General features: G+C 37.8%; 1 protein-coding gene across 1 annotated transcript in view; it reads left to right on the forward strand.

Moving 5' to 3' along the window:
* The window catches only part of adarb2 (adenosine deaminase RNA specific B2 (inactive)), a 194,125-nt gene that overhangs the window by 147,435 nt on the left and 21,943 nt on the right, over positions 1–24,747 (forward strand). The window contains exons 4-5 of the mRNA XM_082184323.1: positions 9,869–9,983; positions 22,930–23,098. Coding sequence (XP_082040449.1) covers positions 9,869–9,983; positions 22,930–23,098 — 284 coding nt within the window. The remainder of the gene's footprint in view (positions 1–9,868; positions 9,984–22,929; positions 23,099–24,747) is intronic.

Raw genomic sequence — 24,747 nt, forward strand, 5'->3', positions numbered from 1 at the left:
ACAACTAATCGCATATAGGTACAGCGCTAACAGGATCTGCTTTCCAACTGTATCTATGATCCCGAATTTCAAAAAATCACTCACAAAGACAGAAGGCTACATCACACATCAGTACGTGTCGTTTCAACCAAATAACTTACTTGAGGCGATCTGGCTTTACCAATCTCCAACACGGCACAACGCACATTTGACATTTTCCTTTGATTCCTTGTTGACTGTTTAGAATTTAAAAAGAACACCTGAAGCTATGAATCAAATGTCAGGTGTGGCAGTGTAGTGGAACTATATCAATACCGAGTGATATATGGCCTGCCGGAAGGTTTTTGCAGGGCTGGGATCAGCGCTCAGGAGTGTCCAGATTATTGGACCATGACAGAAAGGGCAGTCCATGAAAAGGTTTGGTGCTCTTGCTGTACCCAAGGGTTAGACAATGACATGACTGCTCTTTCCTTTCTCAACAGCTGTAATTGCTGAAATTGTCTCAAATTGTTTCAAACGTCATATTTTTTACTCTCTAAACCTTGTAATTTCAGGCAGGGTTTTCTGGCTACCAGGTTTGGCAGCAGATATGGAGGGTCTGTTCAAAGGGAACAGGCTGGGTTTGAAGTGATGTCTGGGATGGTGCGCGGTGCTCTGGTATCTTCAAGAGAAGCAGAAGTGATAGAGTTGTGATGTTTCTGGTTGATGGTCAGAACGTTCTCCCTCAAACATGACAGCAAATGCGACTTCACAGGGCGTTTGAACGCGTCTCATCTCTGGTAGCACATGGAAGGTGCTTGTCGAGGTAATATTTTTGAAGTTGTGCGTGCTAGCTTTCCCTTTGGTAGGTTGATTTGTTTCGGATGCTATTCTGTTTAACGCCTCATCCTAATGCTTCAGTGTTGGGCATTAAGTAATTTTTCTTTCCACATTAAAAACAAATTGCAGTATGAAGCGACAAAATTTCAAGCAATACGAATATAAATGTTAAATATATTATAAAAAAATAAATCTGCAATTTTGGGGGGACATATTGTCAACTGTCCAACAATTAACTAGTCAGTTAGTGAGGTCTTCTGGTCAGTTTAAATTTTTTTCTTAAGCTTTGGTAGCTTCATCTTTTTTTGTTTTAGCTGATATTCAAGATACGTTAACTATTTATCCACCATTGGGGCCAATTTTCCAGCTTTCCGTGTTTTCACTGTTATACTGTAGGGGGCGCTATTACACATCTTCTGAAAGAGTACAGAATCTCCTGATCAAAACACAGAAGAAGAAGCAGAAACAAGTGATAGCATAAAATAACGCGATCATCAACATTAAACAGCATATAAAACAAAACTGCGTAGCGTTACCAAATGTCGACCCAGGCATTCGTGCCGTTCTGGGAGTAATGATGATAGTGTTTTCCGTGGCCTTTCCGTTTGCAGGGCTCTTCACAATCAGGAGTGGATTAATGAGTGACGCGTGAAAAGCCCTTACGGTCACACGAGAGGCGCTCATTAAGAGAACATCACACTCTTCCCTTTTCTCCGTCAATCTTTCCTCTTCATTTTCCCGTACCTCCTCTGCGTCTCAATCTTCCCCGCTAACTCCCTCCCGCTCACGAATTCATTCTGAGGGGCAGGTCGTGTTATGCTTTTGAAGGAGCCTCTTCCCTGTCCTCTTTATTTGATGCATTATGTATAAAGGCCCTGATGTGTGTTTTACACCCTCTCTGGCATTATTAAGCCATTTTGCCTCTTATCTGTGCTTTTCTATCTTGACACGAGGGTTAATCAGATGGGATTGATGCTGAGCCTTTAAAACAAGCTGGGGCCTCGTTTTTTTTTTTACACATTTTCCACACTGGAAACCAGGCTATACATACTGGCACTATATACTGCCTAATGTCTGAAACAGAGTGGACACATAGATTTTAAGAGTACAGGCACAGGATCAGTGTATTGCACCGTGGCACCTCTTGGCGCATAGATAACACCAGGTTGAGTGCACATGGAGAGAGAATTAAACCCATGCAGGGCAAAACCAACATGGTGCCATGATAGTCTGTGGCACAGATTGAACTGATCCCGAAAGCTGCTTTCATATCTGTTTGCCAGGTCTCGATGATCAGATGCCCTCACTAGAGCAGGACAATTATTGGGCTTCAAACCCTGCAACCTAGCTTCACACACACGCATACACACACACACTTCCAAACAACATCTGTTTTATACGGCTGCGGAAGTGCATGATGAGTCCATCTGTAGTATGATTACGATCCTCACTGCAGGTTTGTTAGTGCGCATCTGCGTTATGGCCTGGAAAAGAACTTTTTTTCAGCTTGTTTGGTTGTACGTGTTTATTTGGTAACTTAATCATTTATCATGCTAAGACTGTTTTCATTTCTGATTGCTTGGTCCAAAGACAAGTTCACTTCCACCTCCTTTTCCTTTGGGGGTAAACTGAGGTGAGCTGGTTTCTCCAACCAAACAGCAACCAAATGAATTGAACGCAGGACTTGAGTTCACAGAAAAAGCACTAGGGTGTAAGGGCAGTTAAAAAATAGCTATAGTACAACATAAAGTTTGATACTGTATTTTATAGGGTTGTTATGATACCCTCATGTCACAATTCAATACATATCACGATACTGAACTCACGATGCGATATTATTGCGATACTCCAAGACAAATGGTAAAAGGTTATTATTAAAATTACAAATTTGGTATTACATTGTGGGTGTAAATGAATAGGCTTGGACTTAGTGCTGGTAACCCAATGCACAGGACAATAGTGACACCAGAATAAAAATATTCATGATTCTGAAGCTGAAAACAGAATTATTTTAGATGAATATGCTTGCACTCTTTCACTGACTAGAGATATTTAAAATAATGTATAGGCCACTTTTTATTGGTAACACAAGACATTTGGCATTATCAGGACCCACAAATATTCCTCCATTGCATTATATTACACATTATATAGTAGTTGGATGTAGTAATGACACTAAAACTCTGTCAATTATTTTCACACACAGTAATTTTCATTTTGGGTAAACTATACACAATACATATTATTATTATTATTATTATTATTATTATATCGTGACACTATTTTTAAAATGCAGTGCTCAAAGCACAAGACACAAAAAAAAACAAAAAAACATTTGCATCGTGGTCAAAGACGCATGTCTGACTTTGACGTTGATGTGTAGATTCGTCGCTCTCTCTTTCCCAGCCTAATAGACCTCAAGTCTCAAAGTAGTTAGCTTACATTTTTCATTTCATTTTCGAAGTAAGCTGAAAAATCAGGCCATTGCTTTATCAGGTCGTCTCATTCCACCATAACCTCTTTCCTGATGGTGGAGGTCATTTGTTCCAAGCCACAAATTTGTCATGATCCCTGTAGGCAATGGGGTCAGGTGCATTGTCCATCCCTTTGGGTTAAGTGACCCAACTCTCCTTCGTTTCGTTGAAGGACCCAAATCAAAGCTCTCTGTTCCTGCTATTTTTTGAAGGGGTGTAGGGAGTCTTACAACTGATAGATGAAAAGGCATTGTTTTTAACAGCACTGGTGGCCCAGCCAGGCTGATCTGACTGACAGCTCCCCGCTGATAGAGCAGAAAGCGTGGCCGGCTGAAAATCTGTCTTGCAGGCTGCAGGGCCATCTGGACCTTCTGCACGCTAAAAGGTTGGACACAGTTTGAGGCGACATCACAAAGCGGTACACAGTTCACTTTGGAAGGGCGGGGGCTTCGTCAGCACTTTTCCCACTTCTCCTTTTTGTTCGCGTGGAAAGAAAGGAAAACAAACTGTAAAACAATGCAAACAGAAATGAAAGTGTGGGCTTCCTTGTAAAGCCAAGGCGAGGAATGGAACCTGAGAGTTTAATAGCATGGGTAACAGAGAACAAAGACGAGTGAAATGTGTGGCACTGTGGGTATCTGCCACTTTGAGATTTTCCAAAGCTCCTGAGGCAGGCTTCCAACAGATATTGATTTTCAAAGAACCCACCCTGGGCAGCAGGGCGGAGGATGATATAACCATGGAAAGACACTATTAAACTTGGTGAATGAATTGTTAAATACCTCTATAAAGAAATGGAAGACATGGCCCCATTTCTTTGCAGGCACGGCTGCTCTGTTGGGCCCTGATAAGCCGGGGGGGTGGGGGGTTCTCGAGAGATGGCCCTTACGCGCCGTCATATGATTGGATTCTCTCAAGCTGGAGATTGTAAAGCACAGAGTCGTCTCGTCCTGCCAGGAAATATATGATTCTCACGTCATGCAATGGAAGTCGTTAATTGTGGGAGTGTTAACTAGAGTTTGAAAGATGTTGAGATTTATTGGCATGGTGTGTACAATAAAAACGTAATGATATAAAGGGCTAATTTCATAATTATGTAAAATTGCTTAATTTTTCAATAACTGTTGGTGTTGTCTTTTTATTGCTGCACATAATTGTATGTAACTTATGCTTATGTATTGGTCCTCACTGAATCTGCATTTTATGAAATGCATTAAAGGGATAGTTCACCCAAAAAATTTAATTATCCCATAATTTACTCACCCTCAAGCCAGGTCTATATGACTTTCTACATTCAGCCAAAACACAGTCGGAGTTATATTAAATAATATTCTGTCTCTTCCAAGTTTATAATGGGAGTGAATAGTAAATGAGATTTTGAAGCCCAAAAAGTGCATCCATCCATCATAAAAGTAATCCATACGACTCCAGTGGGTTAATAAAGGCCTTCTGAAGCGATGCGTTTTTTGTAAAAAAAATATATGCTGTTTTTCAGTGTGATCTAATTAGTATTCATTAGTTTTCATGTAAGATACTTACATTTCATAGCATGCATATATATATATATATATATATATATATATATATATATATATATATATATATATATACCGGTATATTTATAATTTTATAAACTAAAATCACTGGCTTCTGTACACGAGTTGAGTTCCGGCGAAGAGTGACATCTGACCTGACGCATGACGTATTGACGAACGTGGAAGCACAGAGGATAGAGCTAAATTAAAGAACCGGTCACAAATTAGAAGTCTAAAATGAGAATTTTTAAAGAGAAATGTGGGAGGAGCTTGAGTTTGTTGCCCAGCCCTGTTAGTTTGAACCGCGAGAGGCGTCTACTCTCAGCTAAGCTTACGCTAATCCTACATCCTACGTCATACGCTGGAACTCATGAACCGGAAGCTACAGTTTATAAAGTTATATTTATCTATATTTTTCTTACAAAAACGCATCGCTTCAATTTTGAAGTCCTTTGTTAACCCTCTGGGGATGGATGGATGGATGGATGGATGGATGGATGGATGGATGGATGGATGGATGGATGGATGGATGGATGGATGGATGGATGGACGCACTTTTTTGGGCTTTTGGGCAAAATCTCAGTTACAATTCACTCCCATTATAAAGCTTGGAAGAGCCAGGATATTTTTTTAATATAACTCTGATTGTGTTTGGCTGAAAGAAGAAAGCCATATACACCTAGGATGGCAGGAGGGTGAGTAAATTGTGGGATAATTGTAATTTCTGAGTGAACTAACCTTTTAAATCATCATTTAATCATTATGATATTTTGGGCTTTTACTTTTTGTAAAAAAAATAAAAAAAAATAAAAGGTTATCAATAATTTTTAGCAAGTAAAGTCAGTCGCTAAACAGGGTGTACACGTCTTGACAAGTTCTCATACTATAGTAGAGCAAAATCCCAACGCTCTTGCTGTCTGCTCACCTGAGTCAGAAAGCAGGCAGTCGAATTCTATAGTCCATTTCCCTGCAGAGAAAAGCATGCATTGCCAGGACCCTTTTGTCAGCAAGACGCCCCCAAGGGACAGACTTCTGGGTCAGGGATCAGTCGAGAAAATTTCCCTGTTGACATTTGTGTTCCTGGCACAATATTGACTTCTGAGGGGAGATGACGGCAGCAGTGCTACTGACATTCTACATTGGAAACACGACTTCTGGAAAGAGAGTTGTAATGAAACCTGATAAAATGTTGTGCCATTGATGTGTTATTTGTAATATAACCTTTGCTAATTATAACTACACCTTTACCTAAGCCCACGTATCTGCCGATTTTCAACCGTTTTGAAGTAATACGTTTATCTGCTTCAAAACTGAAGTGTGAGGTTAAGGCAAAAAATACTTGATAGGTGTGAAATTATTGGCAGGTAATGTTTAGGAACCTTGATATTCTATAATTTTTTATTATTATTTTGCATAATACTGTACAAGAGCAGAGAAACCTCACAGGTTGAGTGATAATGCAAGTATTACTACAGTTACAAGAGGTGGAACACCATGGTAAAGCTAAATATAGCAGTAATGCAGTGTGTCAATTATTGTGTTTGTTCTTCCTAGACGACAGAAAGAACCTCCGCACATCACAAGACGCTGTTTTTGTCTTGTCACATGATCCACACCTTGCAAACTGAAAGGAGTTGGATTGCAATTTTTCTCTGATTTGACAGAGCCGTCTTATTCTTTGCCTGATTAACATTCAACACAAATTCTCTAGCAATGTGCCAGAGACTAAATCACAATTTTTCTGCTTTTGATTTTTTCCTTCCTTTTCATGGACACTTTCAAGGTATTAGAGTCCCTTTTGAGTGCTCTAAATAGTTTATTTCTGCCTTTGATAACTAATTTCAGTCCATTACCTGCAAGAGATTTCCCTTTTTTCCCCTTCAGATTTCTGAATACAGATTTATGCAAAAGACTTAATTGTTGTGGCATATCATCAAAAGGAATCAAGGGATTTGATTGCCATTAATGATTCAAGTTGAGACAAGCATGTGAAATGTAAAAGCTTATAATGTGCTGTTGGCATGTAGCAAACAAAAGACAGAAGCCACTTAATTCCCATGAAATTGCCAGTGCTGAGGGTTGTGTTCTCTTTGTTATTAAAGTAGTATTAAACTTTGTCCCATTACTACAGACACGATCGATAAGAAACTAGTCATAGCAACACCCTGGTAACCATTCAGTTGACGCTAGTATAATGACAACACGATTTGCAGAAAATGTAAAAATAATTCCCTAATTCCTTCTCACGAGAGGTGAATGTTGGATCATGAAGGCACTGAACTCGGGCGTCAGTCCAACGATAGCTCACGCCTCTGTCTTTGAGGTGTGGAAATGTTGGGCATCCCTCTTAATCCTTTTAATGTCACCAATAAAAGATGTTTTATTAAGGTGACATTGGGATTAGTGTTTAATTACCACTGAGAGGCATTTAAATATGTCTGCCGGCTTGGCAAGCTCAAGCTAAAGGAGCACTTTTACTGTGTGTTACTGTTAGCAAGCGAACCAGATTAATGATGACACCATAATTTTGGTCATATGATTAGGTGATGTAGGTGATTAGGTGATACAGTATGGCACATTCCCAGAGTTTTGTTGCTGCACACAACTGAAATACATTGGTATTGGTTTTCTTACAGTTGTCACCGAACATTAAACTGAGATAGAAATATTTGAACATAAAAACATTACACATATCACCTTTAATAATTTAATTTCCCAAATGGAGTAAATTAATATAAAATGAATATAAAACCAATTAAAATTAAATACAAAAGAAGCCATTTTTTATCAGTTCTGGTGTTGGTATTACTGTGTTTTGCATTGTTAGGGCAATATGCTGTTTTTCAGTGTGATCTAATTAGTATTCATTAGTTTTCATGTAAGATACTTACATTTCATAGCATACATATATATATATATATATATACATTAGGGCTGGGAATCGATTAAAACAAAAAATTTACTAATTAATTGCACAATTTGCTGTGATTAATCGCAATTTAATTGCATTTTCCCCCAAGCTTGTAATTGTCAATATTTAAACGTAGAATCACCTTAAATGAAACAACACAAAGGAAGTATATTTAAATACGATTTTAATGACATCTTGTGAACCAAACAGACTCTCCTCAGAACCACTGAATAGTTGTTCCCATCAAATAAAATGTGTGCAGCAACATTATATATATATATATATATATATATATATATATATATATATATATATAATACCACAATGGACTGTTTCTAAAACAAAAAACAATGTACATCTATAATTGAAATGTGAACTTATACATTACAAATATACATTTCATATTATATAAACTTCAGATACATTCAAGTGTTTACGGATTTGTTTGCTTGAATTCATAAAATACAGATTTCATAGATGTATTTTTTTTTCATAATTAAAATACAGTTGGCCATGCATTGATATGTATCAGTGAGTGTCTATTTACATATAAATACATATAAAATAGCATGTATATTTTTGTGTTTTTCAGCTAAATACAAAGTTCTGTCATGAAATTGCGCAGGCTGACCGGTCCTTAACTCAATCTGCGTGCAATCACATCATTCTCTTTAGGGCACAGCTGATTGGTTCCTTCTGTATCAGTAGCCAATGAGATCGCTTCTCAACCTTTAAATACTCGGACAGCATTTGCTGTAGCAGTGCAGCGCTCTTTCAGAAACCCTCCACCTTCCCCAGCTCCACCTGTATAGATCGGCTACGGGGTAATTCATGTACGCTATATTGTACAGCAGCGGGCATGTCTTGCTCACAGCACCGTGTCGTGTGTGTATTGGCAGTAGCAAATCCCGTACTCTGCAGTAGCAGCATAGTAGATCTATTCTGCCAAAACATATCAACATTGTCATATCCATTACCATGCCAAACACTTCGAGAGTTGTCATGACAGTAGTCATTCAAGCCCTGCAAAGGGTCCATAAGCAGGCATATTCCTGTTGTGTTTCAATCAGTTCATCAGCGCTACATACTGTGAACATCCTCAGTAAAGAGGTGCATCTGTGTGTGTATGTACTGTATGAAAATGTGTTTGCCTCCGTAAGCCACTAATTGCCACAGCAACATAATAGCATCAGTTGTGGACTTGGTATGAAAAGTCTAAACGCACAGGTTCGGGAACAGCTGTACAGGGCAGGATTGGGCCGAAGCCCGTCTGTTGAATGCAAACACAGGGTCCAGGTTATTTTTCAGCCTGGCGGCATCAACCCTGAGCTCAGAGCGATGGACAGATGGTCCATTTGAGACGCCACCAAACTAATCACGCTGTTCCATTAGCGAAAGTGTCTCAGATAAACGTCTGACTATGAGCACGCCCGTGGTCTCTTCGCCTTCCAATTACTCTATTGATGCCCGATGTTTTGACACAAATTAATTGGGTCACCGTGTTGGTGTGATGGGGGGGGGGAAATGCTCTGGGCAAAGTCATTGTGTGATCATGGAATAGCAAATCTATTCGCTGAATTTAATTGATTTGCAATTAATTATGCTTCATATATATGATTTATGGCCCGTTAAAATCTCTTATTACGCAATATCCTGTCTGAATAAAGTCAAGTTATTTTTAATCAAAATGTTGTAGCAGTAACATTGCCGTGTCAAATATTATGGTCAGATATTAACATTTAATTGTATTAATACTTAGCAGTACATTAAAATATTTAGACATGTCATAAAACTTTTGTTGATATCTTTTTTATTACATATAGATTTTTGATGTATAAAATATACTTTGAAAATATGAAGAAATTTATATTCTGTTGGGTTTTTTTGGTGCAATTTACTTGTACTTTTTTCAGATATAGATTTTTTTTTTTTTTTAATTTATGGAAATAATAATTTTTTTCAAATTTGAGTTTAACTGGAGATAATCTTGAAAATTGATGTTTGCAAATTAAAAACATTTTTGGAAGATAATACTAAATGTTTTCAGTACTGTGCAGTGCAATATGCTACATGAACACCAAAATATCATCCTTATGAACATATTTTTTAATAAGAAATCATACTTACCAAGAACCTGTTGTGTATTGCAGGAGTTTGCTGATGCAATATTCCACCTGGTGCGAGAGAAATACACAGAGCTGGCCGGCTGCTCCTCACTTCTGCACGCGCGTCACAAAGGCCTAGCGGGCATCGTCATGACCAGAGGTATGGCATCATTTCAATCGGCCTGTGAATTATTTAAGAAGTTCAATAAGGGCGAAGAAAGCACTTCTAAGTCTCTGTGTATCCTCTGAGTGTGGAGCTTTGTATGAAATATTTAGTACTTTATCACCTGTGAAAAATCAACAGACAAAGATGCACATATATCAGAAAAAGTATTCAAAGAGCAGTCAAAGAATAGACTAAATGATTTACAGGCAATGCAGGTCTTGGGTTGTTGTTGTTGGTTTAGAACAATATTAAAGGTGATGTGTGTATGTTTTAATAAGTTAAAATACTTTCCTTCATCCCAGATTTATATTCTGCATCAACTATAAGTCATTCATTAAAGGTGCAAGTGCTGTGGCTCTGTGGCATTATCAAAACATTGTTATTAGTTTAAGCATCCAATCAGCTTGACTATAGCAACAGCTCAACCAATGGCATAGGTTCGGTGTGTGTAGTCTGACCAATAGCAGACTGGGGGAAAGTGTTTGGGAAACCTGTTTATAAACAGTCCTCTTTTTTTGCACTTTTATATGGACACTGACAGCATTCATTTTAGATTTTAACTTTTGAATTTTACATTCTCTGAAGAAAATGTTTGGTTGCATGTGCAAAGCTACAACTAGACGTGGTCATTGGTGTGTTGCAATGTGTTTGTTGAAAAGGCATTTTTAGGTTGTTGCTGGTGTGTTGTAGTGGGGAACACTGGGGTGTTCTGAGTTCATCCACCAGATGAAAATCACAATGATTCAGTCCATATAACTAATGGTGTAGGAGAAGTTGCCAATGTTTAATATATAGTAGGAGTGGGGAAAATAACATTAATTTCTGCTATTAATGCTTGCTGTTTAACGAGTTTAACACACTATACAAACGCTAAATCAAAATATATACACTCACCTAAAGGATTATTGGGAACACCATACTAATACTGTGTTTGACCCCCTTTCACCTTCAGAACTGCCTTAATTCTACGTGGCATTGATTCAACAAGGTGCTGAAAGCATTCTTTAGAAATGTTGGCCCATATTGATAGGATAGCATCTTGCAGTTGATGGAGATTTGTGGGATGCACATCCAGGGCACGAAGCTCCCGTTCCACCACATCCCAAAGATGCTCTATTGGGTTGAGATCTGGTGACTGTGGGGGCCATTTTAGTACAGTGAACTCATTGTCATGTTCAAGAAACCAATTTGAAATGATTCGAGCTTTGTGACATGGTGCATTATCCTGCTGGAAGTAGCCATCAGAGGATGGGTACATGGTGGTCATAAAGGGATGGACATGGTCAGAAACAATGCTCAGGTAGGCCGTGGCATTTAAACGATGCCCAATTGGCACTAAGGGGCCTAAAGTGTGCCAAGAAAACATCCCCCACACCATTACACCACCACCACCAGCCTGCACAGTGGTAACAAGGCATGATGGATCCATGTTCTCATTCTGTTTACGCCAAATTCTGACTTCTCAAATTCTGAATGTCTCAACAGAAATCGAGACTCATCAGACCAGGCAACATTTTTCCAGTCTTCAACTGTCCAATTTTGGTGAGCTCGTGCAAATTGTAGCCTCTTTTTCCTATTTGTAGTGGAGATGAGTGGTACCCGGTGGGGTCTTCTGCTGTTGTAGCCCATCCGCCTCAAGGTTGTGCGTGTTGTGGCTTCACAAATGCTTTGCTGCATACCTCGGTTGTAACGAGTGGTTATTTCAGTCAAAGTTGCTCTTCTATCAGCTTGAATCAGTCGGCCCATTCTCCTCTGACCTCTAGCATCAACAAGGCATTTTCGCCCACAGGACTGCCGCATACTGGATGTTTTTCCCTTTTCACACCATTCTTTGTAAACCCTAGAAATGGTTGTGCGTGAAAATCCCAGTAACTGAGCAGATTGTGAAATACTCAGACTGGCCCGTCTGGCACCAACAACCATGCCACACTCAAAATTGCTTAAATCACCTTTCTTTCCCATTCTGACATTCAGTTTGGAGTTCAGGAGATTGTCTTGACCAGGACCACACCCCTAAATGCATTTGAAGCAACTGCCATGTGATTGGTTGATTAGATAATTGCATTAATGAGAAATTGAACAGGTGTTCCTAATAATCCTTTAGGTGAGTGTATATATACAGTATATATATATATATATATATGAAGAGTTCAGATGCAAAAGCCTCTAAATGCCATTTTAAATTTTCTTATAGAATTATCATTTTTATCAAGCTCGTATACTTAAAATCAATCATTTCACTTAAATGGCAATGAAGATTATCTATTAATTATCATTTAAGTGAAATTACTGAACTTAAATATACAAGCTTGATAAAAATGATCATTCTATAAGAAAATTTCAAATGGCATTTAGAGGCTTTTGCATCTGAACTCTTCATATATATATATATATATATATATATATATATATATATATATATATATATATATATATATATATATATATTGTTTAATATCACTTGAATTAAAAGTTCTGTAATTGGTAATAAATAATCAATAAAAACAATATAACAATTAACAGTTTAGGCCTGGCTTTAGTACGGTAATAATGAATTGCTATAATTACAAATTTTACCTTATTTTTTAAAGGCATCCGTATCAATATTAGTATCAGTGAAACTGGCCTTCATTCAAAGTGCTAAGTAAAAAAGATGCCATTAAACAAATATCAAATATTTAAAACACTGTTTTTATGTGGTTTCCACTTTCATTTGGATAATCAGTGTGAAAATGTATTTATGATTACAAGTGGTATAAGGTTTTTGCCATGAATCACGATCAGGGTTTGACATTAACCTTTTTGCTCACCAGCCACTGTGGCTTGTGGTTTTCCAAAGTTACTAGCAACTCAGCATTTTCACTGACCACAATTTGGACATCGATACCATGGGGAAAAACTGCCATATAGATATTTTTTAATATTATCTCATAATTTGGCAGCAGGAATATTAGGCTGCTGTCACTTTAAGACCTGACCCATTATACTTTTACTTTCTCAACTGTTTACGTGAATACTCGCCAAGACCAGCATTTTGACATTATTGTGTGTGTATTTGACTGTTTAACTGCAATAAGCAGTGAAAAAGAACTTAATTTAGTGCTGAGAGGTGACTTCATGTGCCGCACTTTGGGTGTGAGCACAAAATCTACAGGACTGAGTAAAATTATGCGCAATACGTGCAATCCCACGCTGAAATTCAAGCCCTATAACAGCATCATTATTCATCCGGAGCAAATTAAACGAGTGAGTGGAGGCGGGTTTGTGTGTAACTCACTGATGGAGAGATGAGAGAGAGAGAGAGAGAACAGCTGGTATCGTGTATCTATTCCGTGGGAAATGAGTATTGGAAAGTGTTTCAGATATTACAGTATATCCAATCGAAAAATCTATATTTTTGACAACACTGCATTGCACTTAGTTTATTATTTCAGATGCCGTTTTAAAAGAGTACAATTGAAATACACCCTCTTTTGGTGATTGGCGGGTGTTAATGTCAATCCCTGATCACCATTAATTGCAGAAACCGGTGGGATTTAATATTTATGGTTAGTGGTTTAAATCACTAACCCCAAGTATAAACAATAGTGATACTTGCCTTATCCCATATTGGTATTTAATGGTTTATTGTTGCTAGTATATACAGTATATATCCCATGATGAGCTTTGTTGACTAGCAGTGAAAGGTTGGCGCGAGGTTTCGATGTGTTTGTGTAAGACACAGCTGCAGGCTTTCAGGAGTCATTGCAGGATCAGTATCAAGTTTTTCTTTTGAAGACCACAGCTCATCAATTTAGACTTCAGTGAGATCTGACCTAATCCCTGTCCTCGCTGATCTGTCTCTCTCTCTTTCTCTCCTTCTCTCAGCTCTGTCTGCCTCACAGTAATTGCAGAGCATGTTTATTAAGACTGTTATCTTCAAAGATCCAGACGTCGGTGCCCAAGAATTTGTGGCAGGCGAGCAGACACGCAAACTTGACAGAAACACTAGGGGTTCTGTTCACTGCTCTTTGAGCATCTATTGAATCTTTTAGACTGGCACGGGCACCGGTGGAATATTAATGCGGGTCCAACTTTGAACCGCGGGACTTTCGCAGAGGGAGTCATAACCTGAGCGAGAGTGCTTCTCACAAGACTCTTATTGGATTATTTCATCTGGTAACGTAAAAGAAACAGACACCGCTTGAATCAGATGGTGCGTAAGCGTATTTCAGCCAGGCACAGTACGGATGCTGGGAGACTGGGTTTTGAACATCAGATGCACAGTTAGGCTGGTAAAGGGAACCAATCATGTCTGCTTCCACATTTGGAGAACAGATGATTGTGTTTAGAGCAATTCAGAAGTGGAAAGACTGATTTCTATGCTGGAAAAAGGGTCTGAAAAGTTTTCTCGTTATGTGGCATCACGACAAAATTGCATTTTATTCCCCATTCAGCATTCGCCAGTTTCACAAATCGCAGTGATTTTCCTAGATATTTATGTAAATGCAATGTCGAATGTGTACTTATGCTAGCCTTGATGTTCCGATAATTTCAAACTTAATCATTCAGCGGAAACATGGTGGAATAATATGGAAATGCAGTCAACAAATTTGGAACTATTATAGAAAACTAACACATTTAACAATGTTTGTCAGCAAGTCAGATTCAATATTTAACAGTGATAATACAATTTATTTAGTCTGTTTTTGTAGATAAAGCTCATTCTCTAATTATATCATTTTATATAAGCGTGCCACATTTGCTCAAAGGTTTCCTTGCGGTGGGAATTATCTCTGGAATTAGTTAAATGGTGATGATGTACACCATTTTGACCTCATTTGATATTCAAACATTTTAACATGCAAGACCAACTTGTAAAGGATCAATTCATGAGCCTCTTTATTCCTAATGGCATGTAAATGACTTGGTAGATGATGACCTCGGCCATTTGCTTTACCCCTGAAGAAGATACGTTTAATGCAAATTCATCAATTTTCAGTAATAATCGCTTTCTGCATATTTTTTTTTAACCAAAATATACTGTGCCCATTCAATCCAATATGGTAGTTAGACCTCCCAAAGCAGAGTGCGCATAAAAACCCATCTAATGATTCCTTATGATTTGATGGCCTCATAAAGAAGCTGATGAACTGCATTCTTTCTTTCCTTGTTGTGCGAAACAAAACTCATTTAGAAAATGTGGGGTTAATGATGCTTATTAAGCTCATATCAGCACATGGGCTTCCCCTGACAGACCTCCACTAGAGTGACCCATGTGTCTTCAGTGGAGTCCTCGCTTTCCACTCGCTGATTATCACTGGATATGACACTTTTTATGAATCGGCTGCAATTTGGTGAAGGTTAGAGGCCTTAGAACATTAGTTAAGATTATTAGAACATTTATTGTTGCTTTTTCGTAGATAAAGTTTACAATTGTTTTTTTGTAGTCTGTAGAATGTATTTATAAAATCAATTTTAAAATCAATTGTATATCAATGAATGTATTACAATATATAAACAATATATAAAGTCTCATTGATGTACATTACTTTTCTTTTCTTTTTAAATCTTGTTAAAATATAACAAATATGATCCATCAGGCATTTGAGGAACATGTATTTGTTCATCTCTCAATCATCATTGTATTTTAAAACTCTGGGTTTGATCATAAAACCAAGCATTTAAATATCATCTTACTAAGAGTAATAGTATATAACTATTAGAGAATAATACTATTGGGAGAAATAGTGACAACTAATATTTAAATGCTTTTTATCTGTTATACTGTTATCTCACTGATTTACATTACAAACATCAGAATTTCATCTTTCTTTTGGTCAAATAAATAACAACATCTGCTCCAAATAGCATATTTTTACTCCATTTGGACTTCTGAATAAAATGTAGCTGTTTTTCCTCCTCGAGTGTGAGATCCATATTATCATAGATTGCATGGTTAAGCTGCAAAGGTAAAGTATAAATTAAAATGATTGTGAAGGGGGAGGAGAATTTATACGTGCGTCACGTTATTCCATAAAACTCTTCCGCATAGGACACACACCTGTGTATCCTCGCTCATAACTCCTCGGGAAGCCTCCTCACTCCTCATTCCTCGCGGTGCAATTAGAGAACTGAGATGTCCTTCAAGATAGCTGAGCTCGATCGGTTTCCGGGTCACAGGACGGAGGAGAGAGGAGACGAGGAGGGATATACCCATAGTGTTGAGCATTCTTCTCCTTCATCCTATTCTTTTCTGATCCAGAATGGCTGAACAGCTGAAAAGTTACTAGTTACCCTCTACTGTAAAGGCGTGAACTAGCATTTCCTTCAGCCTGAGGATTGTTCATTTCATTTATTTCCAAAAATATAACTTTTTTTGTTGTTATTAAAAAGCAAGCCCGGCCAAGGTAAGAAAAAGTAATGCAAAGTAATGAAACGAATGTATAACTTATATTTAAATTTTAATACTTTTGAATTTATAAACGTTCTATAAAAAGTAACTAACGCAATTATTATTATTACTTTTTTTGGGAGTAATGCAATATTGTAATGCATTACTTTTAAAAGTAACTTTGGCTTCTGAAGAACTACATTACCAAAGTGCAATTGCATTACATTTTTGTGTCTGTGTGTTTATTTTATGAAACCTTGCCAAGTATGTGGAACAACCGTTTTATAAAAGTAATAAGCGCGGTAAAGCCGTGATTTACAGTGAATTTAGAACGGCTAAGGGGGTTTTTGTCATGAGGGTGAAGGATGAACCCAAATGCAGACGGTATACGACACTCAAGGTTTATTAATAAACAGAAAACAAAACCCACAAGGGCAAGTCTGACGAGGGAAGACTAAACTAGACTAACACTTGACAAACTAGACTATAAACTAACAACAGAATCAGTAAATCACTAGACAAAACTCACAAGGTATTCACAGTAAGTTAACCCTCAGGTAGGAATCACAATGAACCGACACAGGATAGCAAACACAAGGGGATTAAATAGGGAGAAACTAATGAAGATAACAGGTGATACTGACTAGATAATAATGACAAGACGAGGATAACAAGGGGGCGGGGCTTTATTCTATGTAAACCATAAAAGACTGATGTATCAAATATAATAAAAAAAAATAATAAAAAAAGTATATATTTACATTTACATTTACATTTATTCATTTAGCTGACGCTTTTATCCGAAGCGACTTACAATTGCTATATATGTCAGAGGTCGCACGCCTCTGGAGCAACTAGGGGTTAAGTGTCTTGCTCAGGGACACATTGGTGTCTCACAGTGGATTCGAACCCGGGTCTCTCACACCAAAGGCATGTGTCTGAACAGCTGAACAGCTGAAAGGCATGTGTCTTATCCACTGCGCCACCACCACCACCCCCACCCCCACCCCCATGGTATATATATATATATATATATTTTGTCTAAAGAATCAATAAACTGTTCCATTTAAAATGGACTATTATTTCATATCACCCCTTATAGGGTTAAATCTAAAACTTTTTCAGCAAATTCTGATTTTTTGACAATAAGGTGAGTCGTTCCCAGTATAGTGCATGTCTTTCGGCACACCTGCCTTTGATACTGTGCTGTTCTCTTTCCTCTTCTTCACACAGCGGTCTACTGAAGGGTAAAGAGAGCGCCAGTCATGTTCACATCCAGGCTGTTTGCCTTTGTACCCACTTCACTGGCACAATGTGCTTTCTCAGAGATGTTGATGATTATTGCTCTTCTAAAAGCAGCAGTGCCCACAGGCCTTTCCACCCCCACACACCGAGAGAAGAGCCTTTACAACAATTTCATGCCGGTACAGAGAGAAATTACTACACACTCTCTTTTATTTCTCTCTGCCATCACCAGATTGATCTAAACTATCATTAAATGGAACAGCATGGAGAGAACAGACTGGGAGGGTGTGGTGCTTTGGGCCTTTTAACTTTCATTTTTTTCTAGAAAGTGTTTTTGCTGTTGGGGATTGTTGAATAAAGATGCCCGAACACAAAACCTGGGCATGCTGGGACCCCGCTGTGCTCTGTACCAATGCATGCTGGGATAGATCAGGTAAGGCAGGAGAAGACCGGGCAGAACCAGCTGGCTTTAGCCTTCAGAGGAACGTTTGGGACGTTTGGGACGGTCTTTGATGGATGGAAAGGTTGAGTTCATCTAATAGTGTGCGAACAGTAGAACATAACTCATTGTAATGGTTTATTGCTGGACGGCTGCACTGTTTTCCTCGAGGATTTATTTTCCCTGGAGTTCCAGGAATCTCTTTTCCCTCAATGCTTGTCACATGCAACAGTAATGCTGTCAGGACTGTCAAAAATATGATGTAATGCTTGATTTATTAGGAATATGTTAGATGGTTCACACAAAGGAAAATTTTATATTTTGAAGAATGTTAATAATACCCTCTTCTATAAAAATGACCATGCACATATTTTGTAATATATATATATATATATATATATATCATGCAACGCTGAATTTTCAGCATCATTACTCCAATCTTCAGTGTCACATGATCCTTCAGAAATCATTTTAATAATGCTGATTTGCTGCTCAAGAAACATTTCTGATTATTAATGTTGAAAACGGTTGTGTTGCTTAATTTTTTTTTTTAAAACCATGAAATAAAAATTTCAGGATTCTTTGATGAATAAACAGTTCAGATAAACTCTTGAAACATTATAAATGTCTTCTAATTTAATTTAATTTGTCCTTGCTGAATACAATTATTTGTTTCTTTGAATATATTTGTGTGTGTGTGTGTGTGTGTGTGTGTGTGTGTGTGTGTGTGTGTGTGTGTGTGTGTGTGTGTGTGTGTGTGTGTGTGTGTGTGTGTGTGTGTGTGTGTGTGTGTGTGTGTGTGTGTGTGTGTGTGTGTGTGTGTGTGTGTGTGTGTGTGTGTGTGTATACACATTTTCTTAATTTATATATATACACACATTTCATTAATTTCATAATTTGCATGCAGAAACATACAGACCCCAGCTGACTTTCATAACTTTTGTGTTAAGGTCAACAAGTTTAAAATAACAGATAATTTGTCCTTTTTTATTGCAAAAAAAAATAAAAAAAATATTTGAAACCTTGAAAAATAATGATTAAGAGATGTACACTCACATGTGTTCACAGTTTAAGAAAATATGTTCTTGCTTTTTTATTTTAATGGTTACACCACATGACTGCAAGACTCTGTTTCTTCTCCAGAATAAAATAAATCATACATGAGGTTGAGTATAAGTTTCATTTCTTCGTGAACTAACCTTTTAAACTCATGGTTTATCTGGATACATGTAGTTTTTCACAGTTAGAATGTCCCATAACCCTGATATTAACAAGTATGAAAAAAATGAGCTATTGACCGCTTCGATCTGCAGTTATGACTCATTTGGACCCAGTCTCTCTTTTCTTCTGGCCTGCGTTTCATCTATTTCTCCTCTTCCCACGGCCTCTCCTCTCGCACACTCTCTCGGTTCAGCAGGCAGCGAAAGGTGGAAGAATGGATTTCAAAGGCTATGCCTTTAACCCCACCTCAATATTAGTTTTTATTATTGTTATTGCCAGGCTGGTGGCGGCCGGGCCACGGTGTGCAATTCCGTCTGGGTCCCGACTGATAAAAGCTCATATGTTGCCTCTAGCCTGCAGGTCTGCATGAGGCACTGAACACTACATTTTTGAAGCGATGGGGAGATATATTTTTTTCCAGCACACAGAGCTTTATGGTTAAGCATGCTGAGACATCGGCTCACACGCTTGAGCTGTTCTCAGTGCAGAAATCCTCCGTATCGGGTCGCGCAGCTGTGGGACAGGTACAGCCGAACGTGGCAGGTGGACACGCTTTGTGCCGGGGTTGTGGGTTTCGTCTCGCTGTGGCTGATGAAAATGTCACAGGAAAGCTTTGTACACTGATGACCAGTTACTCATTCTTTGTGTAGAGAACATCAGCAAAAGAACAGCTTTTACTGTGGACCACAGCAGAATTTATAGTTGTGTTTTAAACAGTCGTGTCCTTTTCTTGCATCAAATCTGGAGCGTTTTCTCTCTGATCCTTAAGACAGAAACACTCGATGCCAGTTTGCAAATGAAGATGCGAATGCTTGGCCAATGCATTGCAGGTGTGCAACTGTGGCTAGAAATCTTATAAGTATGGGTAAAAGAGTAGCAAAACTCGGGAGCATGTAGATGTAAATTTGAGAACTTGTACAATAAGTATTTTGTACTTGTATGCTAAAGTTTACACTCACTATCTTATAGCTAGAAGAATGAGTAAAAGAGTAGCAAAACTTGGGAGCATGTAGATTTGAGAACTTGTACAATACGTATTCGTACTTGCACACTAAAGTACAAAACGTAAAGTTACGCTCCAACGTACCAAAGTTGAATGTTGAGATTTTCACTCACAGACAATATCACAAACCTGTATTCTGAATTTGAAGCTGCAGACGAGTAGTCACAAATGTGTAAAATGCCATTCAGAAATACAGTGACAGACACAAACTTGTAATATATACAGTATTTGCACTTATTCTTTCATTCATATTAGCAGTACAACCTCAATAAGACCCTTACAACTTCTCAAATCTGTCACTGCAGTTTCAAATCTTCGCACCTTGACTTTTGCAACCTTTTTCGCGATAAATTAGATGTAAAACTAACTTGTGCACTTGCAAGACATTTTATTGGTTGGCGCCTAGTAGCCAATGAAATGGGACTTTTTTTGTACGCGATGATGTCACGACACTCGCAGCCTCTGGGACGTTCTGAAACGCTAACATGGGTTAATAATGTTCTAACTTAGACAGTGATATTGAGACTAAACTCAGTAAACACCATACTAATAAAGCAGATGAGCCCAGAATATGAACACAAGGTGTTTAACAGTGTTGGGGTAGTTACTCAAAAAAAGTAATTAGTTACTAGTTAATAGTTACTTCTGTAAATTGTAATGAGATTACTTTACTAGTTACTGCATTTGAAAAGTAACTTCACTACTTATTACTTTACTTTCCCATTTCTTAATTTACCCTGTAGATACGGACAAACATCATAGCCCTATCATCACTTAGCCTGTCCGCATAGTGTTTATAAATGTAGCCTATACAAAATGGCATGTAAAACCATATGAAAGAACAATATCCATGTCTGCACAAAGAAATATGCCTCACTGTAAAATCCACAAACAACTGGATAAAGGACAAATGTCCGCGGTGGTAGACACATAATCAGGGCTGGACTGGGACAAAAAAAATCGGCCCTGGCATTTTGGCCATAATAATAATAGCACACTAATAGACATATATTGTAAAACAAATGCACTGAAAAATAAAGGAAACTTTCACAATTAGTTTTGTACTAATTTCTATACTTGAAAGAGATATAAGCACATGATCTTTTATTTTGACGGAAACTGCATCAAGCTTTTATTTTGGCGGAAAACATGGTTTACAAACGCGTCTCATTAAATGTATAGTAAATTACGGTAATCGTCAACTATGCAGATGTGGAAATAATGCGTTACTGGGTAATGGGTTCCTACACTCATGACAAAGCCTATAAGTGTTTTGAAAGTAACTGTTAGTTCTGCTTACCACAGGCTCTACACTTTCTCATCTCTGTCCTTATCCTCCTCACTATCTTCATCATCAGCCACTGGAGCTGATGAAGGTCCTGCTGCTGCAGAAAACATTTTTACACATTTTACAGCGTCTTCTTGAAGGGTCTGTGTCTATTTTTCACGCTATTTCTCTGCACATTCCTTGCGACAAAAAAACAGAAAAAGAAAAAAAGTATGAGGCCCAAAAGGCACGTCAGCCCACTGGGAATCTCCCGGTAGTCCCGATGGCCAGTACTTGAGTGCATTTCACGCGAATATTTTTGTCCTTTCGAGCAGTAAACTGAAAGTAATGTACTATCGCCACTGGCCGAAACCCCCCTGTCTCCGTCTCCATTTCCCGCTCCCCTTCGCACCAGCAGCTACGTCACTCAAATCGATCTCTATGACAACGGTGCAAGCACACACACACACACACACACACAGGCATGCACGCACCACTTAAACAGATCAGAGCTTTACACGCAGGCAAGCACGGCTTGAGTAACGCAGGAAAGCGCGTTCCTATAGTCTAGTAAAGTAGTGTAGTTACCGATATTTTTAGTGTAATGCGTTACTTTATTTCGTTACCCAAAAAAGTAATATCGTTACTGTAATCCGTTACTTTGTAACTCGTTACCCCCAACACTGGTGTTTAATCACACATTAAGCGTTTTCCACCTATAGAAAACCGTTAAAAAGAAAACGCTTAACGTGGCTTAATGTACCAATAAGACAGAGGTGTTTACTGGGATTGGTCTTTTAATATCACTGCCTTAGAACATTATTATCCCACTTTAGCGTTTTAGGACGTCCCAGAGGCCGCGGGTGTCGTGACATCATCGCATACAAAAGAAGTCCCATTTCATTGGCGGAAAAGTATTAATTTATTTAGGAAAAAAATATTTCTGAACAATATTGTCAAAAGTTTAGAATTAAACAGGTGGTTTTAGGTTACTGTATCTTTAAGGGGATAGTTCACCCTAAAATGAAAATTCTGTCATCATTTACTCGCCCTCATGTTGTTCCAAACCTGTATGAGTTTCTCTCTTCTGTTGAACACTAAAGAAGAAGTTGACCAAAAACATATGGCTACCGTCAACTGTCTGGTTACCAGAAGAAAGAAACTCATTCAGGTTTGGAACAACATGAGGGCGAGTAAATGATGACAGAATTTTCATTTTAGGGTGAACTATCCCTTTAAGACATCTACAGGTATATGTAAATGACCTCTGCTAATGGCTCTTCACATATTACATTTGTGACAACACTTACTCACAGTAAGTCTGCTGTTAGATCCAATATTATTAGGCTGCAATATGATGACTTTATGTGTTTGTGTGTTTGTGCTCATCAGGTGTGGATCTAAGACAGGCCCAGGTGGTGGCGCTATCTACCGGAACGAAATGCATTAACGGAGAATATATCAGTGACCAGGGCCTGGTGGTCAACGACTGCCATGCCGAAATCACGACTAGACGAGCCCTTCTGCGGTTCCTGTACTCCCAACTAGAGTTACACCTCAGGTAAAGGACACGCTTTTAGATGATTATATCAAGTGTGCCGCACACATCCTGAAAACCCAGAGCGGATGATGTGTTTTTCAAAGAAGCCGCTTTAAAAAATGACATGAGGAATGAATAGAGAGCAGCATGATGTGTATATGTAGGCCTACAAATGAACTCATGCATTCTGATATACAGTACATTGCGTTTCTCTAAAACATATTAAAACCATGTTAAAAATTAAAGGGTCACTCTTGCCAAAACAACAAGATCTTTTTGTGTTCATCTACCCAAGGCAAACTTTTTGATGCTAACATAGTCGTGCCCCGAGCTCTCCCATTCAAAAGGCAATTTGACCGAAAACGAAAATACGGTCAAACTTAAAAGTGGCGTTTCCATTCTAATTATGCTTTTAAACGAAAGTTTGCCTTGGGTAGATTAACAAAAAGACTCTAGGTTGCATTTTGGAGAGAGTTAGCCTTAAAAAAAAAATACAAAAAAAAAAAACTCTGCAAGTATGTGAATACTCAAATACCATAGAAAATTACTTAAACTCGTTTATCAGTTTGTAAAAAGAAGCAAAAATCTAAATTATCGTAATGCATTTGCATAGGAAGTCGAGTAGAAATGTGAAGGTTGTTTTTTGTTAAAGCTCTTTTTTCCCCACACAGAAACGTGTTATCTGAGCTGTAAAGCTGTATATATTGCCTCTTGAGGGGGAACTATGTGGTAGAAGAGCTCAGAAAACAGTGCCATCTTTGTGCATGTCTACCCTTGTGAAAAAGAAGTGCACTTAATTGTATTGCATGTGCACTTGAAGTGTACTTCAAATCTTAAAAGTGTATATAAAAAAAATATAAAAAAAATACTTGCAGATAACATGTGACCCTGGATCACAAAACCAGGAAGCACGGGTAGCACGGGTATATTTGTGGCAATAGCCAACAATACTTTGTATGGGTCAAAATTATCGATTTTTCTTTTATGCCAAAAATAATTAGGATATTAAGTAAAGATCATGTTCCATGAAGATATTTTGTAAATTTCCTACTGTAAATATATAAAAAATTTATTTTTGTGAGTGAATGCAGCACAATCGCCAACATAAATGGACAACTTTAAAGTCGATTTTCCCAATGTTTCGATTTTTTTGCACCATCAGATTCCAGATTTTCAAATTGTTGTATCTCGGCCAAATATTGTCATATTCTAACAAACCACACATCAATTGAAAGCGTATTTATCCAGCTTTCATATGATGTATAAATCTCAATTTCATCAAATTTACCCATGTGACTGGTTTTGTGGTCCAGGGTCACATATATTATAAATTAAATAAAGGCCACTGACATGCACTTAAAGAAAAAGTAAACTTTAATGACTGCGTTTCTTAACACACTTAAGTGCCATTTTAAAAATGCACTTTGTAATAATGTCAAATTCAAAGTACTTTGAAGTATATTTTAAATTATGATGTTTTAATAATATTTTGTTTTGATGTTGACTAACATAGTAAAGAACATGTAATTGATTATAATTTTAACTGTAGCGTGATATTCAAAATTACATTTAAAGATCATATATTTTAAATGTACTTTATTGCAACTTTATCATTACATTTGTGTAATTACAAATGTATTTAAATACCTGGCATACAAGTTTTAATAGAA

The sequence above is a fragment of the Leuciscus leuciscus genome (assembly GCF_965113295.1).
Source record: "Leuciscus leuciscus genome assembly, chromosome: 11".
Taxonomy (NCBI): domain Eukaryota; kingdom Metazoa; phylum Chordata; class Actinopteri; order Cypriniformes; family Leuciscidae; genus Leuciscus; species Leuciscus leuciscus.